At 38.5% G+C, this 13,532-nt stretch overlaps 1 protein-coding gene across 1 annotated transcript in view; it reads left to right on the forward strand.

Moving 5' to 3' along the window:
- The first annotated feature begins 679 nt into the window (after positions 1-679).
- The window catches only part of SLC24A2 (solute carrier family 24 member 2), a 106,123-nt gene continuing 93,270 nt past the window's right edge, over positions 680-13,532 (forward strand). The window contains exons 1-2 of the mRNA XM_066569286.1: positions 680-741; positions 2,400-3,474. Coding sequence (XP_066425383.1) covers positions 2,542-3,474 — 933 coding nt within the window. The 5' untranslated portion in view covers positions 680-741; positions 2,400-2,541. The remainder of the gene's footprint in view (positions 742-2,399; positions 3,475-13,532) is intronic.

The raw sequence follows: 13,532 nt of genomic DNA on the forward strand, positions 1-13,532 counted from the left end.
AGTTTGAAGAAATTTCTGTTCAGCAGTAAATTAATCATAACAAATAACTTAATCATGGATGTGTTGTCATCCTTAAATCAAATCCAAAATGAAACGTCCTTATCTTTCTTGTCCTGATTTCCTTTCATTTGGCATAAAGGATATTTTGACCAGAAGGCCTCACCTTTTTAAAAGAGCCCCGCTCTTCGAGGCTTATTATCTTGCTAGATGCGCTAAATTTTATCTCGCTTAAAACGGCGCCAGCTAACCCAGAGTGAAGGGGAAAAATAAAAGAAATAAATTCCTTGCCCCCCTTGCTTGGCCAGCAACCCAAGTCCCGTGGGGGCGCGGCGGGCGGGGGCGGGGCGCCGCCTGCCCCGCCTGCAGGGGCGGGTCCCGCTGCCGCCGCCCGCCGCAGTCGGTGCCGCGGGGCTGCGCTCGGGCCGCCCGTGCCCGTGCCCGTGCCCGTCCCCGCCGCGCTCCCTCCGCGCCCCTGCCGAGCGGCCGCGGGCCGGCGCGCAGCGCAGCGCAGCTCCGGGTGAGCGCCGGCGGAGTGCGGGGCGGGGGCTGGGCTGCGGCGGTGCGGGGACTCCCATCCGCAAATTCCCGCCTCCATGGGCGGTACCGGCTGCCGAGTAGGGGCCACCGGTGCCCCGAGCCCCCGGTCGGTGCCTGCGCGGCTCTCCGCTCTTGCGGCTGGACCCTCTCCCCTTTCGGAGGTGGAAAAAGTTTGTGCGGCGTGGAGCGGAGCGCGGCGGAGCGGTGCGAACTTGGGCTGAGTTAGGCGAGGCTCTGCGGCATCTCCGCGGGGGCACGGGGACGAAGGCGGGGCGGCGGGGGGCTGCGCTGCGCTCCGTCGGGTCTGGGGTCCGCCGTGTCGGGAGCGGTCTGGCCGAGCTGTGCCGCGGAGTGCCAGGGCAGGGGACAGCAGGAGCGCTTCTCCTGTATCCCGTTCGCGTAATGGCCAAGGGAGCGCGGACACCGGCCCGTGGCCGCCGACTGTGCACGGCAGCGGTGGTGGTGCCGTTCCGGTATCTTTCCTGTTAAATGTTTTTGTGGCAGTCCGTCGAGTGTTAACTCTAGGGTGGAAGATAAATATCTCTGCCGTGCTGCTGCATCTTGCGGATGAAGTATGTCTCTATGACATCTTAGTGTGGAAACTGTTTGAAAAAATCAGGAGAAACTGAGAATGACTTAATAACTTCTAGAGAGATAACTGCATGTAATAGCTGTAATCCTGTATTTGGGAATACAAAGTCAGTTATTCTGCTGATTGATAGAATGTTCAGAATTTAGCTACTGCTACAAATGACTTGAATAAGAGATGTAACAAAGTATTTTTGGGCAGTAATTGCAAAGACTAACATTCAGTTTGATTCAGAAAGTATCTTACATTTTGTTTCATATAAAATACAACTAACTGTGAAAGACACATATGTAACTAACTTTTACATTACAAATCTTCAAATTCCTTAAGCAAAATACCTGCTATTATCTACAGATTTTTTTTCCTGTGTTAAAAGGGCTGTTAGTCAAGAAAGCTCATCTCTGGCATATATGAATTGTAATTCTTGCATAATTCCTTACCGTTTCATTTGTTTCAGGATCAACTCTTGTGTAAATTGAAACAATTTTCTTAAGTATTAGTAAGAGGAGCACTTTTAAAAAGTATCACATAGGTATTCTTAGTAACATCCTACATTTATTCCTGAATGCATGACATAAATCAAAACAGAATGAGGGGAGACTGGAAATTTTGTCTTGACTCATCCAAGACAGTGTCCTAGCTCTGATCAGAAGGAAACCAAGTTCTCTCTGTAAACCTGAGTTGATTTTACAGTGGAGATAAAGAAACTCCCATTTCAATCCTGTTCCAGCATCAGAGTGTTCTACTTACACATCAATGACTGTTGCTCTGTGCATACGTAACATTTCAATTAATGCTGCCTCAGCTGTCTAAATGTCTGATGAGATGCTTGTTAGCACTTTGATTGCTTTTCCTGGCACTATTGTCCCTGCATTTGGGATTTGGACATTACATGTTCATAGTGGAAAGTAATTACAGCAGGTAATAATCTGTGGTGTATCCATTAAAATAATAGTTTCCTCATTTTTGCACAACATCTGGGGACAGTTTTTACCTTCCACTAGGATTTTTTTTTTAATTTTTTTTTTTTTGTCGGCAACTGAGGAGAGCAGTGGCTCAGATGCATATGAGATGCATAAAATGAGTATTGGTAAACTGTTATCCACAGGGTTACTGCATAAACAAACATATAATTGCTGTGTCCGGTGGGATGTGACAGAGGTTTATGTTACATATTCTGCTTCAGATTTTAAATGTAACCCAGTCTGTAAAATGCTTTCATAAGTTTCTAATCACTTCCTGTTTCACTAATGTCAATGTTTGTCCTTTTAAGACTAATGAAGAAAATACATCCTGTGAAGAGTAAAAGTACTTGATTCTGGGAAGACTCTTACAGCACTTCTAACTTCAAAGCTGGAGAAAAGTATGAAGGAACAGTCTGTCTGACTCCCTCAGCGTCTCTCACAGAACACAAAATGGCTCTTCAGAAAAAAACTGTTGTTGGTGTCTTGGAGGAGTGGTGTTTGGCGGAACCGCTGTTCGGTTGCAGGTGGCACCAGAATGTCAGGAAAAAACTGAGACTGATACGAATTGTAGGGCTCCTTGTCAGTGTAGTGGCCATTAGTACTTTCTCACTTTCAATGAGTGCCTTTTTCAAGACGGAACCACATAGCATGGCGCTGGTCAGCAGCCTAGATAGCCAAAAGCTGGTGCATGGGCATCAAAGAACTCTCTTGGATTTCACAGAACAGAATGAAATTGGCACTCCAGATCCACATGCTTCTATGAAATATGAAGCTGGGCAAGACAATGAAACAGGTGATCATGCAAAGGGAGAGTACCCTGAGGACCTTTTCTCTCTTGAGGAGAGAAGACAGGGAGCAGTGATCCTCCATATAATTGGAATGATTTACATGTTTATAGCCTTAGCCATAGTTTGTGATGAGTTCTTTGTTCCTTCCTTGACTGTCATCACTGAAAAACTGGCCATTTCTGATGATGTGGCAGGGGCAACCTTCATGGCTGCTGGTGGGTCAGCCCCAGAACTCTTCACTTCTTTGATAGGAGTGTTTATATCCCACAGCAACGTTGGCATTGGTACAATAGTGGGATCTGCCGTGTTCAATATCCTTTTTGTTATTGGAATGTGTGCTTTATTTTCTAAAGAGATCTTGAACCTTACTTGGTGGCCACTCTTTCGAGACATGTCCTTTTACATCATTGACTTGATCTTGCTAATCATCTTTTTTCTGGATAACTTCATAATGTGGTGGGAAAGCATAACACTCCTGACAGCATATTTTTTCTATGTGACATTTATGAAGTTCAATGTCCAAGTAGAAGAATTGGTGAAGAAATTTTTAAACAGGAACAAGGTTGAGAAGGTAACAACAGATGCTGAAGGAAAGGTTGGTCAATTTTTAGTTTAATTTTATGTACTAATGTCCTTATAAGTGCTAAGTCCTTCTATAGCATAAGGGTTCTAATACAGTGCAGTAGTCAATATAGAAAAGTTCCATGTTTTGCTCAAATGTTTTTTTGTTTAATCAAACTGATATTATTGAAAATAAAAAAACAAGCAGCCTTCTAGTAAATCAATAGCTTTTAACTCCAGAATTATCCTGATCACATAGAAAGCAAGAATTAAAATGACAGCAAAAAGACATAAACCTTTACTCAGCATTTTGGCACATTGATTAGGTCTGAGCTATTTTTTCCCTAAGCTTTTGGATTAAGCAGTGACAATATCTGGGTAGGATCTTGTGACAAAATTTGGCTTTCTAAAGACTTTCAATGCACTTTTTTCCTCAGAGAAGGTGCAAATAATTCAGAACAGTATAGAAAGGTATTTTTTATACATGCTTTTCATCTACTGATGATGATAATGCAACATTAACTTCCTGTTGTAATTAGTGGCACTTTCATGAATAAAACTCGTGAAAAGAGTGACCACAGTGGCAAAAGTCATAGGTTCTCTGTTTAAGGAGGATGGTTTCCCATATGCTATTTGCAACTGTGTAAACAATTTTTGTCCACAAGTAGATAATGAAATTAATGCATGGAGGGCTAGTTGAGTTTTCAGCAATTACAATAATCTTTTAAACAGCTTTCTTCTTAAAGCAAGCAATATTTAAGGGACCTCTGAAGCTGAGCTGCTTAATACTTATGCATGTAGCAATATGTTGGTTGGAATGTCTAGTTTTATATAATTTTGGGTGTATTCATCAGATAAGGTTTTATAATGCAGTAATTATTCAAATTATCAGGGACCTAGCCTCTCACTGTTCTTTTGTTTAGCAGTCATATATAAAGTGGTTCAGAAGAGGCACAATCCCATGCACAATATAAGTGCACAGGCACATAAACAGGAGGAGAGAGACATACCAGAGCTGAATATTTTAAAAGTTGTGACAGACACATTCAGTTTTAGGGCAAGCCACAAACCACCAAAATTAAAGCCCAAAAAAGTCTCATTTTTTCCCTTGTATTCTCTAACCAGGTTTAACAGCTGTACACTTACTTGTAACTTTATCTTTTCCTTTTTTTTTTTCCAAAATCATCATGCTTATCTTCACCTTTCTCAAAATGCATTATTGGGATTTTATAAGTAAATGAAAAGAAGGGTCAACACCAACAAAATACTTACCTTAATTAGCAAGGGGCTTCTATAACTACATTATAGTTGGTTTCTAAATAATCTAAGAGTTCATAGTGCACTGTAAGTCCTTTGACAGTTAGTACTAAAAATATGTCATGATCAAAAGACTCTGGTATATGTAGCAAACACATTCATCTGTCCAAAACTGGACAGAAAATATAAATCAGTAATTGGTCTGAAGCAATTATCAATATGAAAAGCAACTGCCTTGTGTTATCCAGGCTACAAGGAAAGGGAGAGTAGCTGTGTATCAAAGTATTTAATTATTTTTCACTGAACAGAAGAATAAATCATTTGCAAGCCGTATTGAACATTAGTTATATTTGAAGTACTCTAGATGGCCTTGATTTTAAAAGGATACCTTTAGAACCACTCATTTATTGTTTAACATTTTAATTACTTAGAATTTGTTTATAATACAGGTACACAGATTTCAGATGGGGTGAAAAAAATCAAAAATTGGCTACTGTTCCTAAAAACACAAGCTTTGCATGATATGTTTCATGAAAATAATTTTCCTGAATTAAATTTAATTAAAATGATAAAATAATGTATTCATTAATCTTTGAGGAGTGAAGAAAGATGAAAGGTGTTCTAATTTTGTTGCAGTTTAGCAAATACGTATTTTCTGCTTCCCGGGGAAAATGGCTTCTCAAGGTGTCAGACCATGTTTTTACTCTGTGAGCTATGCTGTAAAGGCATATTTTTTAATATTCCACTTACACTTTGAAATGATAAGTCATTATGAATTATTTTATTCTTCAGTTGAACAGCATTAAGCAGGATGAATGAAATTATTTTCTTATAGCAAGGATGTCACAGATTATGTTCATTGGATAAAATCTCAGTGAAGTTCTCTCTTAATTTACTTGCTATTATTAGATTGCTTTTTAAATTAAAAAATAGCAAAAAAACCCAAACCCCAAAACTATTACATGTAGTCCTAAGCCTGATAGAGATGCTTAGGACTTGAAGTTATTGTCTAAAGCAAAGAATAAAGTGCTTTTATAGTCTGAGGTCTGGTGCCTTGTAGTGAATGCAATGCATATGGATGTTTATTTCCTAAACACTGAGGTTTATAAGTATCACAGAATGATAGTCTTGGCTTTTGGTGGCAAAAAATATTTCATTCCTACAGTGTTAACTGTTAGCCTAGATTGCTCCCACTCATCAAGAGTGTGTATGTACAATTGTATGTATCAAATTAGTATACTGAACACAGAATTTGCAATCTCAGTTGTTTCTGATGGAAACTTTTTCACTCTCTTTTCCCCCACTGAGCCAGAGAATTGCTAGGCAGCTATCTGGAACTGGGTGTGTTAAAGTCTCTTGAAATATTTTAATTTTAGGACAGTAGAGAAAATTCTCTTTTCCTCTAACCAAAACTCCCTCTGCCTATCTGTTGTTGATTCTGCTGCTGCCAAACTGGCAAGAATTCTGCTAAAAAAGCATGTGTGTTGTATTTACCTTTAAGGCTGATGTAATCTGAAAGCAGCTCAACAAATTTGAGAAGTCTAAATAAGGCATCATAAAGCTGGATAGTGAAGGGTTAGGTGGCTTATTAGCAAATGAGTACCAAAGAGTAGAAAACTGATCAGATGAGAAACCTCTTGAGATACTAAAATGTGTTTTAATGTTCATTTCCATACTTTTTTTCTCAGTTGTCTTGAGAGGTTGAAGAAAGTTTTACATTCTCAAGGACAGTATTTCCCGTGAGAAAAGGCTTTAGATATGAATTGATTTTTTTGTCTAGCTTTCATTTGCTCTAGGTGTATTCATCAGGTTGCTGGAATGCATGTGTATCTCTAGATGCCTTTTAGATTTCTATCACCAAACTTAAAAATTAAAGTACATCTTTTTGTACTAGAAGACTGTGACTATTTGAACTTCTGATCTTATTTTCTTTAGTGTGTTGGTCGCTTGTACAAATGTGAATGCAGACAGAGTACTCTATATGAATTTTATTGTGCTCACTATTTTCCTTCACATGTTTTCAAATATGTGTAGTCTCAATTATTAAAGTATCAGGTTGAGAAAATCTGGTAGCTTTAGTTTTCGGAACAATTTTGTGGCACTGGTGAGAACAGACTACAAACCTTTTTGCATTTAGAGTGCATAGGGCTCATTGGCAAGGCTCTATTTGAACTGTGGATGTCTGTGCCTCATGCCACCCCCTAGGAAGCTTGATGGCAGTCTGATACTGATGAACTCCAGAGATCACTGTGAAAAGGATGAAAAAAAAGGAGGATAGATGAAAAAGCAGGACAGGATTAAAAGACAAGATAAAAACCAGATGGCTGAGTTCTACAGTGTAGGATGGCGTATGGAATATGCAGATCAAGATGTGTCCCTAACAAGTCACACTGAATGGGCCCTACAGTAGTAAGAGCCATCCCACTGCTGGATATCCCCAGAAGTCCCTTCCAGCTTAACCTATTCTATGGTGTGGTTTTCAGATTTTAGGTAGCTATCCTGTAAAGAACGGATAGGTAAGGACTGAGGTGGATTCAGCTGAACAAGGATATTTAAAAACATAAGCCTGAAATTGATTATAATAGGCAGGAAGAGGAAAACAGAAGAAGCTGATGTACAAACATCTTTAAAATAAGACTTTTTAAAATTTTCTGCTAAGATTTCAGTCTATTCTTCATCATCTGTGTTGGTGAAGGTATGTTGAATGTATTAAGTCACATTAAAACATCATGTGGAACTACATTTCAGTTTTAAGTACTTTTTTTCCTTTAATGTAGCATGAAAATCATTGCAGAAATGCTTGAATCTGATTGTTCAGTAAATAATTCAAAACAGTTCTGTTTGGCAACTAGGAGAACAGAATGTGGGTGGTGCAGGGATATTGTGCAATGACATCTGTTTCACTGACAGTACCATTTTAGATGAATAGCTTATGGTATATACAAGACAGTTGCAGTTTTTCTACATTTACAGAGAGCTGCATTTGGAAAATGAGCTATTTTTACCAACACAGTGTAACTATTATTTTATTGCCAATTTTGTTGTCTTAAGAAACTTGAATAGCTTATGTGTGATACTTAAAGATCCACAATGATCTCAAGTGTTGTCACAGTGTACTTAATGACAGTATTTGCATTCTAAAGGAAAGTAAGAGTATTTTAGGTACTTCTCTGCTTGGTGGTTGTATTAGCACTGCACATGTACATTCACTATTATAATGTCTGATCTAGTATGTGTTAAGGTAAAACACAAATAACCTGCATACAAGAAAAACCTGCATACAAGAAAAACGGAAACTTCCTTTTTCAGGACTTCTTCATTTTGAATCCACAGACCTAGTAACTGTAACTCTATCCATAGAATAACTTTCTTTTCTTTCTTTGTTTTCACTACCAATATTTTTTTTTTCTCATAGCTGTCATTGTTCATAGTGTTTCACTGTTCTTAGGAAGATTTGAATTTTATTCTAGAGACATTTCTCAGTCGGTCTACTTGTGCAAGCATGTGTGTGAATACAGAGCTATGAGTATCTGGATCTTGCAAAATAGGTGCATTGTTTTAAGTACACTTTTGAAACAAAAGCCTCAGCACTGACATTGAACCATCTCTTGTTTAGATCAATGTCTGGTTTTGTGTCATGTTTTATCTGCTTTTATTCTCTCAGAAAACTTTCAATCTACTCCTGTTTTAATTTAATGTTACTCCAGTAGCAGTAACTATGAGTTAATTTGCCTTGAGTTTTTAGCATTGTTGTTTCAATTTAGGACTATTAACTAACATAACCATAGGCTGATACTTTATACTGGAACCATTAGTACAGTGAAATGGATACTATTCTCAGTTTCTTTTAACGCTTCTTAGTAATTTATTGACCACAAATCAATGATTATAGTTTTCACCCCAGGAGTCTCTTGGTTATTTATGTATGTACTTTGGTAATGAGCAAAAAGTGACAGCATGCAAATGTAGCATAGATTAAATGCTCTTAATGCATGGCCATCCACTTAGATGCCACCCTTGTTAAGTATGATGGGAAAAAGAAGTCTAGAACAGTGCCACCATTAATTAATAGCAGGAGGACAAAATATCCATCAGTATATTTAAGAATAAAAAGCATATGTAATTAAAAAGAAGTCAAATGATACATCTTAGAAGCTGTTTTGGCAAATGTTCACCATGCTGTGTTTCAGAACTCCAGACATGGTTAAATTTGTTGTACCAGAAGCTGTACAAAGAGAGGAAATCAGGAGACTTTATAAAAGCTTTTCTGTCCGTTATCTCAGTTTTGGATACTTTGTTCCAAATCCTTCACAGAATGTGAGAGCTATGGGAGACTGTAGGGGGAATGTAAACCAAATCGGTTTATCAGACCTCAGAATCAACCAGTTTTGGGGTGCTTAATCTCTAGAGGAGCTTTACTTTAAAATCAAAAAGAGGTTCAGGATCTGTTTCTTGCTTAGAGGCTTGTTCAGAAATGCCAGACACAGGTGCATCATTATGGTACTGCTTTTCTGTCTGACCCATATTCCTCTACTTTCCCCTCCAAAATAGTTCTCCAAATTTACCTCTCAGATAAATATTTAACAAAATCCAAAGGCTTTTACAAAGCCTTGAGATTTTGGGGATGGAAGTGCTCAACTTTTATGAAATTACATGCAGATCTCCCACATTCCTGGCCCATTTTAAGTTGATGCTGCATTCCTCTTGTAGAATTTTTGAGAGGCAGGGCACAGCTGACTCCCCTACTTTTCTGGTCTTGTTTTAAAAGGCAGTAGTGACCACTTCACAATGTACGTTTTAGACTGGGGATGTGGAATGTGGGTTGTGGAAGCTGCCCTAGGGCAGTGCTTGTTGCAGTGTTGAGGGTGCCACATTTGGAGTGTGTGATGCTCTGAGCACCACTGACTTCAGAGTGACCTTGGCCTTTCTGAGTGGTGACAATTCCCCAGGCAGCCAGCACTACACTGCCAGGGCCACAGGCCAAAAAATTAGGTTTGATGAAGTGCTTTTTTCCTGCTAATGATCTGTGGGTTTTTTGGTTTTATTAGCAGGAGTCAGTTCTCCACTGCTAGCTGTTGAGGTGTGAAAAGAGGCTCTAGTGTGTCCTTTCTCCTCTGATTTTTTTTCCCCAAGAATTCATGGATTTTGCTTTTGTAACTAAGGAATAAGATTATAACAAATTTGAATTTTTTAGTGGTAAGGGGTAGTATGTTCACAACAAAGAGAGCCCTGCAACAAAAGTGATAAAAGAGTGGAGATCAGGAAAGTTCTTAAAAATAAAGTATGGGCCCATGCTTCTCTTGAAAAGATCTGTGTGGGATGAATGAGTATTAAAAGTGTTTTATACATGGCATATAGAACAGATGGGAAGATGTATCAGAGATGAGTGTAAATGAACAGCTGTAAAACCTGTAACTCTTAAGGCATTCTATCTAACAACCTCTTTTTTACTGTTTATAAAATAAACTTCAATAGAAAAAATAAGACTTCCTTATTTCTCCCCAGACATGCACCAAGTTTTGTCTAACCTGCAAATGGTGACTAGTGTGATGTTAATAATTCTGTAGATTAAATGGTGTTTCCTTCACCTTGGCCTAGATCAGCCATGTTCTGTTGTTTTTCAGCCAGCTTTTATTTAAACATCACTTTTTATTATTTTCCTTAATGGCCGCTTCCATTAATCTTTGCAGCTGTACTCGTGCTATTGGCACAAACCAGAGATTAAAATGCTTTCTTGGTACTGACAAGTTTTTTAGAAACTACAATGACAAGATTGACCAAATACTGGGTGATTATGATTAATTTATAGTGCACAGATATGTATGAGATATAGGTGTCTTAGAAAAAGAAAGGTGACTGGTTTTGTGGTTTGTTTTTTTTTTTAATTCAAAACTGCTCATTAAGTACTCCTGAAAATCACTGTCTTCCTTTATCAGTGGAAACAAAATACCTTAATAATACTTAGCTGTCCATTTCAAAATGCTGGAAATTTGGTCTCTCAAGAAGAATGCCTTACAGAACGCTCCTGAAACTTTTTTGTTCTGAGACAGGCACATATTTTTTTTACTATTTTTAATTTTCCTACCACAGTAATGGGATGATAACCTGGTCTCCCCTAGACTAGGTGCTTGGATAACTGTAGGAAATCACAGTTTCCTTCCTCAGTCGAAAGAAACTCATCATGGGAAAAAGATAAATGTGATTCACAGTACCTGATAAGTAGAATATGATTTGTCATGTATACAGCTTTATGTACGGTTAGCATACCATCAGTCTTTTCCTCCTCACCCAAGCTGTCATTGAGTTGCTGATTATTTATTAAACATAGATGTCCAAGAGGTGATTTAAAGAAGTAGTTTATTTCTCTGTATGAACTTGCAATAGATCTTCGCAAGTGTCATCAATGAAATATCTGGTAGAAGGCAGCACCTTTTCGTATTACAGGACCTAAGTCAAAACAGTACTGTTGATACTCTATTTTGGTTTTGGGGAAAATAGTCAGATCAGATGGTTTGGATTTACTTTGCTCTTGTTGTAAATTTGTGTATTTGAAATTCTTGCAGTTGTATTGTTAAGTGCAGGTCAGTGTCAGAGGCAAACTGAAAATCCTAAATTAGAGCAGACTTAGGGCATACTTTCGGCAAAAAAATTGCATCTGACAGATTATGTATTGTAGTACGTTACCACATTTTGTTATTTTGCAGGCAATACCTGTATCTTTGAGGAAATTAGTTATTTGCTCTCATTGGTGGTTTGTTCATTTACCTGTGTTCTGATCTGAAAAAAGGAAATGAAAAAAAATGCTGTGTTGGAATAGCCGCCACTGCCTTGCTGGCAAGAGAAGTGGGCCTCAGGGTGGGGGAGAGCAATGAGAATTCAGTGTGTTGATCATGTATTTGTTTCTACAGCAGGTGGAGGTTTTCAGAGCTCACGTTGCCTCTGAAGCAGCTTTATCTAGTGGTAAAGTACTGCCCTGCCCTAACCACTCACTCACTTTGGGTGATTTTGCCATACCTGTCAGGTACAATTTCATCCGGGCAGCTCAAAGAGCAATTACTGCGAAGTTACTGTGTTTTGCACTATTCCATAACCATTCCCTTGTTGTCCATATTGTGATTTACATGAACAGCCATAAATAGCTGTGATCTTGGATGACTTCCTTTAAGGTGAGTGTGTGAAAACAGGCTTAAAGGTGTGTCTGTGCAATGATATTAAAATTGCTATGAAGTCCTACTCTTAAGGGAATAACAGATTGGTGCAAAATGGTTTCCTGTATGAGGAAGAATAAAGGTAGCAGGGAATTTGTACTACAAACTATGCTGACAAATTAATAAAAAATTTTCCTCGGGAATTAATCCTGCTTTATCACCTCTTAACTGCTTAATGCTGCGAGTCTAGTCTGAAGTCAGCAGTAATACCAGTGACATTTATTGCATAACCAGCTAGTGTAAACTCTTCACCCTCTCACATTGCTGTAAAACAGCTCTAGCTGATATAGATCACTGAGGAAAAGGCACGTCTGCAGTCACAGCCTGTGTTTGGTGACCTTCAGGGCATCATTTGAGCCCTGTCTAGTTATGTAGACTTTTGCCCAAGGAAGAAGTTTGAAGTTTGCAGGGTTTGTAACATTAGAGGATTAGCACCTCTTTTGGGATTAATCAGATGTTAATTTTGTTGTTTGTTTGTGCTGCAAGCTTTTATCAAATTACTAATTAAAGTCCTTCTATTGCTACCAGCACAATAACAAAGTTATCATTTAACTAAAATTTATGGCAATCAAATGTTTGAGTGGAAAACCCCCAGATTTAGAACTCCAAAAATTTCTTTGTCCAGGAGTTGTTTGAAATAATTCATATTAGTTACTTATGGATTTTTAAAGTTAACTGAAATAATTTGAAAGCATCATGCTGTCTCACAGCTAATTTTGTTTCCATATATTTTTATTTAAATATTTCTGGTTTTCTACTTTATTCCTAGTATTAATTGTATTTATTTACTACAGTTTCTTTTCATTTAGAATGTTTCTATTTAGAAGCATATTCTGTTTGAAATCTTCATCTTGGCTGGATTTTTAAATGCTGCAGTGATATAAATATTATTAAATACTCTGCAAAGTCTGAGCTAAGAAGTGGTTAGTGTTTCCTCTTTATATTGCAAATTCTTTAAAGCTGTTAAGTTGTCCAGAACTGAGTTAATTTTTTGGAAGCAGATACAGCAATGCTAGTTTCTCTCCAGAAGTCACAGGCAGAATACCTGAGTCTCCTCTCAAAACCCTTGGCAAAATTCCTTTGAAATTTAGTCAGAGAATGATCCTATATTGCAGACTATATTGCAGAGGAATATCGTTGTTGTTTTTTGTGTTCCATTTCTGAAATAAAATCACTACTTGCTGCTGCTCCGAACCCTACTCTGGACATTATAATGAAGTGATTTTGTAGCCTTTTGATTGCCTCATTGTCAGTGTGTACTGGACATCTCCTGTTCATGTGTGTGCGGGCACACCTGCATGTACGTGTGCATGTGTGGGCGTGCATGTGTGCATGCATGTGTGCACACACTGTCAGTCTGAAAGGCGCCACACAGGAGGTGAACAAGAAATGGTGCTACTCTCTAGGATGGTCATTCGCCTGCTTCCTGCACCATCTCACCTGCCTTCTGCCTAGCAACCCTTTTCTGTAGGACTCACTCAAATATTTAGAGTTTGTGAGCAGCATGTTCCTCATAGGATTTTTCCAGGTTAGTTATTCAGAGAAAAATGTCTGTGTTTTCTTAAATATGTTCCAAGCAACAAATAACAATCCTGCCTGAGGCCGAGCACACAATGTACTGAACTAT

This window comes from Molothrus aeneus, chromosome Z (genome assembly GCF_037042795.1).
Source record: "Molothrus aeneus isolate 106 chromosome Z, BPBGC_Maene_1.0, whole genome shotgun sequence".
NCBI lineage: Eukaryota > Metazoa > Chordata > Aves > Passeriformes > Icteridae > Molothrus > Molothrus aeneus.